We start from the raw sequence: 10,092 nt of genomic DNA, 5'->3' as shown, positions 1-10,092 counted from the left end.
ACTTCACTACCTTAGAAGAAGCTTGTCTAAGACTAAAAATGAGAAATATTTTTGGAAGTCCAGTTTTTTAGCCAAAGGATGACATTCTAGAAGAATTAGTTTAACTTCTGTGTGATGAAAATGTCTTAATTTTCACACTTTACCGTCTATGTGACCCCAAGACTTACTCAGTATTGGGGAATATCGTTACTAGATTTTTGTTGTACATCTTCATTCTTGTGCATATTGTATTGTGTATTTTTCACATTGTGTCTAAGCACCTGATGAAAGTGTTTGTGCAAGGAGATTACAATGACATTGTCTTGACTTAGTTGTATTAAAAAGACTGGATGTTAATAATTTCACTTTTATTTTTTTAATTCTTACAACTCCCGGTTGCCTATTAGTTTCATTTCTGAAGCCTATAATCCATCTGGCTAGGTGAATAAGTGCATTGCTGAAAAAATAGATAGTACCAAGATTCCTGACTTGTGAGCTATATTTAACAGTCATTTGCAATTATTTATAGGTGCTGTTGGTAAGCAGTAGCCGATACCCAGATCAGTGGATTGTACCGGGTGGAGGAATGGAACCAGAAGAAGAGCCAGGGGGAGCAGCCGTCAGAGAGGTGTATGAAGAGGTAACAAAAACAAAACAGAAAAATCCAGCTTCTTTCTGCTGCTCCTATCTTCAGATGGGACTCAAGAAGAAAGAGGGAACTCTGCCTCCTTTATCCAGGATTTGACTGAAACTTCCATGGTTGTGAAATTCAAAGAACTGCAGTTCTGTGTGTTAGAATTGGGGTGTAGTGTGGTGAGGTGAACTAATGAACTAGTTCATTAGTTCCCAGCACGCTTTCATGTCGTAGCTAGATTTCTGTCTGCCTTTATACACACTGGAAGCGGAACTGTGCCTTCATGCCAAGTGACATATTATAGTAGTGTAGCATTTCTGCGTTTGAGCAGAAAACGTTTGACTCGCAGCTCTTCTAGCACAGACTGAAGGTGAACTAACCATTAACATGTAGCTACGTAAGAGAAATAAACAGACCTTTGAGGAGATTCCAAACCAAACAGATTAGAAACTGATGTATCTGAGCAGTTGAGAATTCAACAATAAAAAGGCTTTGTTAAGTACATTTAAGGCTGTGTGTCTATAAAGAAAGCACCATAGGTATAGTCTGCCTTTCTATCTCTGCCCCTGTCCCTAGGCAAAACAGAGCTTTAAGTCTTGACGAATTAATGCAGTTTCCCACTCTAGAATGGTACTTAAATTTCAGATTCAAAATTCTGGTTTTTAACTTGCTATTTATTTTTCCCAGGCAAACTGTTAAAAATGTTAAATGTTACTTGAATATCTAACAGCCAGAACTGTAAGCCAAATAAACTTCAAGAAAATTCAGTGTCACTTGATTTAGCTAGAAATTATGCAATGCGTAAGTGACCACAGATCAGCTCTTAATTCTTTATATCATACTTCTTAAATAGAAGGTATAAGGTTTTGCAGAAAGTGGATGCATCCTGGCAAGTGAGTGAACTACAGGATTGCTGCTAGTCTTAAACAGTTTTCTCATCCCAGTTTGACTATTACTGTTCACAAAACACACTAATATTGTTGCTAATTAGTATGTATAATGATTTTTTAATTAGCTGTGCTATCCAGTGTTTTAGCTTGCTTACCCTTAAGACTAGTTCTGCTGGGTTGTAGAGGCTTGGGAACTTGATGTAGATGCAACTTGCACCAAATGCTGCCTGCTGTTTGGAGTCAAAATGAGATCTTCTGTGAACTGTGATTCAGTGACCCTCCTCCCCTCTTACATGGGGAGCAGGCTAGTTGAGTATTCAGTGCTCTTGGCAGCCTTCATGCAGCAAGGTTCAAGCATAAGTAAGCCTCACTGATAGAAAGTTATTCCAGACTTTCTGTCTGCCTCCAGTTTTGCTGGGGGAGCCAATTTCAAGCTGCGCAAGACCTGCTCAGATAAGTTCTTGTGTATTTGTAAAAGTAAAGGAGGCAGCCACAAGGCAGTCCATTTGAAAGGAGCAAAGATTTAGGATTCTAGGAATGAGTCAGCAAAGATTTAGGCTTCTACGCAGTAGTAGCACCTCTGGGGAAAGTCCTGGCACCTTCACTGCCATGAGTTGATGGGTGGGATTAAAAAGCACAGGACCACTGGCTCAGTGTTCTTGTGAACACCGGTAGTTTTAATTGCTGATCTGACCGAAGGCACAGTCCAAGATGAGGAATACTAAAATCTCATCTCCATGTCAAACTAGAGCTGACTGAACTGTAGTCATATGTTTGGTTTTTGTCTTTGGTGGTGAAGAATGGATCATCTTGAAGGGACCTGTCTGCAGTTAGTATGTCATCAAAGTTGCTGTGGGGGTTTGACCAACTATTGAAAGCTCCCCGAGTGGTCTATCTTTTCAGCTTGCAGGGAGTGCAGCGCTGCTACAGACAAAGCTCTCAGGCTGACTTCATAGCAAAGTAGTATAGCAGCGAGGGTTGTGACCTGGGGGCTGATAACTAGTTTTCTACTACACATGGTTCTGCCCTGAGAATATGCTGAGGAACACTTCCAAGTCCTGGCTTTGCTGGAGCTCTGCTTGCAAATTTCTGCAGTGGTGCAGTGCATGGGCCATGAGTGTTGGAGAAGGTTAAGCTGGGATAGCTAAGGAACGGGTATAGAATATTACTGGATGATACATCATATAGTATAAACTTAGTACAAATTTCTCTGTTAATGTAAAAGCCCAGTCAGAGTGCGCACACTGCCCAGACGCTGTGAACTTCTCTGTTTCATACAGATACCAAAATTTAGTTACTTCTGAATGATCTTTCTCCCTTCAGATATGCTTTCACATCAGCAGGCCAAAAAAAAAAAAAAAGAAGAGCAAATCAGAAAGTGAAAAATAGGAGTACCTGCTGTTATGATGTGAAGCCATCCTTCCATAGCTCAGTTTTGTTCTTGCCCTCATTTCTTCCTCAGGGCAAAGTAAAAGACTTTCCCATACATCATGGTGGTTTTGGTCAAGAATTGCAGTACTCAGCAACCCTAGGCTGTTTTGAATCCTGAAGACAGAGGTCAGCCTCCTTCACTCACACACAGAGCACTCTTTTGATCATGTTTTGTTCAAGTGCTATCACACAAAGTGAATCTTAAAACCAGCTACATGTAAACATGTGGTTTAGGCAAATGCTTTGATTACCTTTCAGTGTATTGTATGTTAAGCTGTTCTGTAGCTGCTTAGAATATACATGTTTTCATGAAAATTTCAGCAAGAGGCTTCCTGATAGAAAAGCTGCATGTTGTAAATGACTCGAAAAATGCTGACATTGTCAGTGTTTATACACCACGAGAGAAACCATTTCTAAAGGTAAAGAAGAGAACCCAGCAAATATAAAGCTCGAGTGGTGCTCACAGGGGCATTTTGCTCAGAAGTTAAACCAATTTTTATTCACTTTTACTACAGTGGCTATGCTTTTTTTTTAATGACGTTCTCAAGTAAGACACAAACTGCCAGCCATGTTCAGCTCTGAGCTGTGCTTGCAAATGCATAAAGATTTTTCAAAGGCATGGGGCTTAAATAAGCAAAAATCATTTGGTGACACTTGTTCTACAGCTTCAGAGTTTCTGGGGTTGTGTAGCTGATTAGCGTTAAAAGCTCGTGCCTTAAAGTAAAACATTCTTAAGCTACAGGCTGAATCTTGTGTGCTGCCACGATTTGCAAAGTTATACCTAACCTATAAGTTAGGTACAATAAGTTTTTCACGATTTGCCTGCAAAGTGCCACTTTTGAAGAAAAGCCAGAGTGGTATTCAGGGTTTTGACTTGAGCCATGGAAATTCATGCTAACCTTTCTAGAGATGGATGTCCTTTCTATTTTTACACTAAGGTCAATGTCACCTGGCAAGCTGGTTACAGTACAGTGAAGTGAACTGTTAAGAGTTTTGTGAATGAATAAACTTCAAAGGAGGCACACTGTGGCACTGGTTTGAACTGTGTTTCTTCAGTATTGGGTCATGCACAAACTAAGCATCAGTTTCCGATAATTTATTAAAATGGAGAAATTGATAGTGGGAATTATAATGGCATTTCTTAATGGTAGGAGTGCTAATAGCTCACAATACGGTATTCCACTGGCTCTAAATATCCTTCACTTTCCCACCAACAGTAGCGTATTTAAAATCTTTGTTTTAAAACCGAAGCAAAGATCTTTGTAGTCAAATCTGTATGCGCTGCAATTGTTCCATAGTCTGCCTGTGTGCATGACTCTGGATTTTTTTTTTATCCTTAAGTTCTGTTCCTGTTAGTGATTTGGATTTTTACCTCTACTAAAAGTTTAGTATGAATTTCATTTAAGTTTGTCTGCCATTTCACAGGTTACAGTAATTAAGATAACCTGTCAAGTTCCTTAGGTACAATAAGTTTTTACAAACTTGAAAGTAGAACACCAAAATGAAGTTACAATATAAAGCAATCCCAGAAAGGTATTAAACCTCATCTAAACAAGGAGCTACTCTGTTAATGAATTTGGAGCTTAGTCTTTAATTGGATAGCGTGAAAGATGGGAGTAAGAGTTGTTTGCACGTGCGGTGTTCAAAGAGAAATATGATACAAATAATAAGGGTGGCAAGCTGATGATGTCCAGTCTCTTAAATGGAAGGAGCACCCTCCCACTCCCTTTTTTTCCTCTGTCTCACCAAAACCTGAGACTCTTGCTTTGTTTGTACTTAGTAGTATACTGAAACGTCTACCAAAAAATATGCAATTCCTCCCAGACCTGTGTGAATATAGCCTCTGAGAAGAAGTGGCTGATCCTGAAGGTTGATCTGCTGCAACAGTGAAAAAGGCAGTATTTCCTGACCTCTCGCAGGAAATAGAGGAATCTGCTCCAGTGAGCGTCTAATATTTAAAAATGATTGGATGTTACAGACTAGGACTAGGTAGATGCTTTAAAAAATAAATAAATAAAACACCCTTTCAGCTGAAAGATTGTGGCAGATACAGGGGAAGACTTTGGGTTTTATAAGAGTATATTCCTGCCCCCAAGAAAGGGCAGGAATAGTCTTGCACTGTGCCTTCAGGAGTGTAGCCATTAAAGTACTACCCAACAGATTCCACAGTTAAAAATAACTCTTAAATTTTTCAGATTTTAAGCAACTTTCTGCCCTGGTAGACTGTTAGCCTAAAAATTAAACTGCAGCATGGCTCTTGCTCCATCTGCAGGAAGCAAAAGGCAAGTCTGACGGCATATCTGAGACTGCAGGACGTCTAGAGCTGCCAACAGTGAATGACTTCCAGGCCAGAAAGATTCTGGGATGAAGTGGACAGTTTTCCCTCTTGTGGTTGGATTTAGACTAATACTAAAATATATGCATAAATTCAGATTTGAGACCTTATCTACATAGTACTCATAGACTTCCTTAGGGAATTGTTCCGGGAGGTTTAGCACTGAATTCAACAGTTTGTCTGTCAAAAGAAATGCTGGTTTTTTCAGGCTTTTCTCCCAAAGTTTAGACTGTCTTACACGCTTATGGTAGGCTATAGGATTCTGTTTACTTGAAGAACCATATTTTAACAGCCATGGGTACATAAAGGCCATAGGAAGAAAGATATTTTTATTAGAGACAAAATGGTTCAAAGTCTAAAATTTAACCAGTGTATTGGATTAGAAGCTTACAACTGGGAAAGTGGGAACTTTATTTGACTTTCTGGGGAAAAAGCTGAAGTATTTCTTGGTCCTCTAGCACTTAATTTTGACACATTTTGAAGGAACTACATTAAGATAAGAACTTGGAGGAAATACTTCTGTTAGCAAAAGCAGTTAAAAAAAATCGCTGTCAAGTTGATGGTACTTCTTAAACTATGAAGATGATTCAGTTGGATATATTACTTTCAGAGACAAATCATGAGACTCTAATTACCACCTTTTTATACTTTTGGGTATAGAGGTTTTCAAAAGACACTACTGTCTGCAAGAATGATGCTACATTTTGGAAGCACGTATCTTTGCCTAGAGAGTAACTAGATATCAGTGACAGTAATCACATTTACATAGCAACATCTGGTTGCACAAAAGCTTCATTATAAGCTTTGGGGAATTTTTACACTTAATGTAATGGAGCGCTTCTAATTGTTTCATTCAGAATTACTCAGCTAAGAGTATTTGTTTAAACCACTGATTTGCTTGGAGAGAGAATCGGGGAGCTGTTAAGTAAATTCCACTTTGAGTAACATTGATGATAGATTCTCATTGTGACTATGGGGTACTAAGTTGAAAAAAATTCTCTATGAAAGCTATTCAGTATTGGTAAACTTACCTGGTCGTGGTGTTTGTGCCGTGTGTTGGATATCAGTTAATTGTCAGGCTCCCACTTAGCAGTTCAGAGAAGCCTTCCTGCATCTATTGGTGGTGAGTTTCTTTGTCCTTCAGCAGTCCTGTTGCCATACACCTGCCTTTAAGAAATCTTTGTAATGTAAATAAGGCCTTGGCTAGGACTTCTTAGAGAGTTACAAAATCTTGGAAGTTTTTTGGTTTGGGGGGGGTGTTGGTTGGGGTTGGAGGGGCAGTTGTTCGTGTTTGGCATGAGGGGGGGTAATTTTTTTCCTCCCTCTGGAGTGTAGTCCCCTTTAGAGCAGTTCTTGGTCCTTGGAAAAGCTTTTCTTAATGTCTGAAACCTGCAGAGTCTGTACTGGGCTCTCTGTCACGCTGTTAAGCCCTGTATTTAAAGATATTAAACAATCTTGTTCTTTGCTGCAACTTTAGGGAAGAAATGAAGAAACTACAAAACTTGTGCAGCTAAAACTGTACACTTGGACACCTGAAGTATTAAAAAAAGACTAATCCCACAGATTCATGTTGTTAACTTTTGATGGAATGGGATGATGGGAAATTGCTTTTTTTAGTTGTTCGGTTTGCCACAAAGTAGAAATCTTAAAGGATATAGTGATTCCTAGGTAGTGTTGCATGAGAAGAAGGGCAAAAACCGGGGACAGAAGCCTAAGTTTGTAGCCTTTTAGGTTCTGCTTCTCTTTTTTAAAAGATGCTGTAATGTTGAGGAAATTAGGACTGATCAGTAAAACTTAAACGTTTCTTCAGTGTGTGTTCCTTTAGGCTAATAAATGCTTTTCATTACCCAGTGTAAAGCACAAGCAGTCTTTAGGGCCTGTTGTGGCGTAGCTGACCCTTTCAGACCAAAATAAGGGTCTGTCACTTTCATAATTAATGTGCTGCCTAATCACTTATCCAGCAGGTCCAGTTATGTATTTCAGCCTCATGAGCTCTAACAGGTATCTCTGTCATCACAGCAGACAACCAGAAGCATATTGTATGTAGCTTTGCATTAACTTTAGGTCTAGCTCTTGCTCTAGATAAGCAAAAGGCTTGTTGAGTCGCATAGGCTGCGATCAGACTTCCTTCATCAAAATTGCTTAATAAATAACACCAGCCATCTGCTTTCTTTAAAAGACGCACAAAACATTCACTTCTAAGATCTTGATTAGACTTACTGCTAAAGCCTGCCCAGTTGTCTGTCAGTTACTCATTAAAATGTAATTAAGATCCATATGGTCCTTTATAGAAAGACATAAGACATCAGTAACTTTCTTTGGTTAAAGCTGGAAACAAAGACTGAAGGCTAGAAAATGTCATCTTAGCACTAAGAAGCCCTATTTTAAATATCGGTTATACAACAAGACAAAAAAAAAAAATCTAAATATGGCTTTGTCTACCAGTAGACTACATATGCTTTTATGTCTCAGGCGTATGGACTGAGATTTGTTTAGAATAAATGGATGATCATAAACTACTTCTGTTGCAAGAGGCATTATATATTACTTTTGGAAAAACAAACCCCAGAGTCTTAGTAGAATATAATGACCACCTTAACTGTATTGATAAAAATTACTAAGCACAGGCTGATACACATAGAGGTTGTTTTAAAAAGTTGGAGTAAAACTCTGAATTTAAAGCCTTTTGTAATGTTACTAACTAGAAAAAGAATTCAAAACTGTAGAGAATTGGGGATGTAAATTTGGTTTTAAGTTTACATGCCAAAAGTTACACCTTTCTATGAAAACTAGCGTACATGAAGTCATTATGCTGCAAGATCCACCCAGTAACCTACAGTTTAATTTGTTAGTGTATTTTGAAAACTTGGACTTAAGTTTCTGTGTAAATCAGCAATGGAGTTTTAATGATTCCTTCTCTAGATTTATTATTATACTACTTTAAATTATCTCTTTTCCCATCTACTTCCCTGGATTATTTCAGTATTGGATGTCATTTATCTCTTTAATAAAATACAGTACACAAAGAACATGGTGAGTAAAACAGTATTTTGGTCTGGATGGAACACTTGAAAGATTTATGCATTCTTTGATCCACTCATTAGGACAAGCTTTTGTGCTCTGATACTCTTAAGTACTCTAAAACTAGAAACTCCAGAAGCAATGCGGCACTGTCTAATTAAAACTTATGTTAAAACACTTGCTTAAATAACCCTAATAAGGAGGAGTATGCTGGTGTAGGAGGCTGGTACTGGTATTTTAGTTTTTTAAATTAAAAAGCACATGTTAACACTTTTTCCTGTTTGTTTTGTAGGCCGGAGTAAAGGGAAAGCTAGGCAGACTGCTTGGGATATTTGAGGTGAGCTATTTTTTTTACCTTTCAAAAACAACGTGGGGGGGGGGTTTGTGAGAGTTGATAAACTACAACATCAGACTTAAGTTCTTAAGTATTACCTGCCTATAATTTTGCAGTGCTACTCGAAATGCTACATTAGACAGGTGATTTGCTTTAGTTGTTACATGATGTTGTGAAGATTTGAATAGGAAGATTTCAAAGTACTTGGAACTTTCCTGGAAAGATTAAATTAGTACTTGGACAACATCTAGAAGTAAAAAAAAAAAAAAAGTGAAACCAACGTTGTAGATCTAGGATTTCTGAAATATCACAGATGCCTTTTTTGGGGCACTATTTTGACTTTTCCTCTCTGATAAGATTTTGCTTGAAGTAACTTGTCAACTTTGACACACCTAAATTGATAGGTCTATATATGAAGTATCTCATTATGGCTTTGATTCATTAAAAAAGCTAAGGCTTTGGATAACAGATAAATCTAACCCTTGGCAATACTACGTAGCTCAAAACTTATATTTCGTAGTGTAAACATCAGACTCTGAACTACTGACAGCACAAGGACGCATGCTAGATATAACTCTCTTTTAGTGTTGGCGTTGCCCATTTCTGCTCAGGTTCTAGACAGGAATAGACTGTAGAAATGTAGGTGTGAGTCTTCAGATCATAATACATCCAGCGTTATTGATGCTGTGCTGTGTGACGGGTGAGAGTGGAAGTCCCTTAGTCTAGTAGTTAGGTACGAATCTTCACAGTTCAATTATAAAACCCAACTTTCAGAGGCAGTGTATTCCCGATGGGAATTTCCTATGTGAAATATTACCCAGTCACATATGAATCCTTGATGTAAGTGCCAGAGGTATTCCCATTGTGAAGTATGGAAACCATGACAAAATTAGAGAAGTTCCCGTTTGTAGTTAGTAGCACTCGCCCTTTTTCTGATTTGTTTTGGGTTTATGAGTACACGTGGATGGTCCTACACATTAAAAACTTGTCTGTGTTTTAACTCTGCTGGTTAGTCTACAGAAGTATTCTGTATTTCCCAGCTCAGACCAAAAAAAAAGACAGGATACTTATCATCACGTTGCCTTAAAACAGAGGCTGCAAGGGATGATGATTCTTTGGTAATTCAGCTGTATGTTCTTCTGAAGCCATCTACCACCATCTAGACCAGAGGAGATAAAAACCTGTGTTGAGTGGCACTTTTCTAAGTTACTTCTAACTGAAATCAAGGCCCTACTTCAGTTTCACAACACGGCCCCACAAACAGTTGTTAGTACCATTGAGGGGGCCACACGTTGCGACCTGAGGATGGGACCAAGAGAAGATGGAAATTATATTGCTGCCGACTCCTCGTATTCTAGAACTACAGCCAGAAAGGATACATAATATAGATGTATTTGCTCCATTTAATAGTGATCTTGACAAAGAACTGTCCTGGAGTATTTTTATTTCCTAGTAAAGCACAACAATT

The 10,092-nt window shown here is 38.4% G+C and overlaps 1 protein-coding gene across 2 annotated transcripts in view; it reads left to right on the top strand.

Annotated features, from left to right (window-relative positions):
- The first annotated feature begins 512 nt into the window (after positions 1-512).
- NUDT4 (nudix (nucleoside diphosphate linked moiety X)-type motif 4) overlaps positions 513-10,092 on the top strand; it is a 16,317-nt gene continuing 6,737 nt past the window's right edge. For both annotated transcript variants that reach the window (XM_009321321.1, XM_009321320.1), the window contains exons 1-2: positions 513-619; positions 8,583-8,627. In XM_009321321.1, the coding sequence (XP_009319596.1) occupies positions 566-619; positions 8,583-8,627 (99 nt within the window). In that variant the 5' untranslated portion in view covers positions 513-565. The remainder of the gene's footprint in view (positions 620-8,582; positions 8,628-10,092) is intronic.

The sequence above is a fragment of the Pygoscelis adeliae genome, unplaced genomic scaffold, assembly GCF_000699105.1.
Source record: "Pygoscelis adeliae isolate BGI_AS28 unplaced genomic scaffold, ASM69910v1 Scaffold232, whole genome shotgun sequence".
Lineage (NCBI taxonomy): Eukaryota > Metazoa > Chordata > Aves > Sphenisciformes > Spheniscidae > Pygoscelis > Pygoscelis adeliae.
Note: the sequence above shows the minus strand (reverse complement) of the source record. Positions and strands in the feature narration are given on the sequence as shown.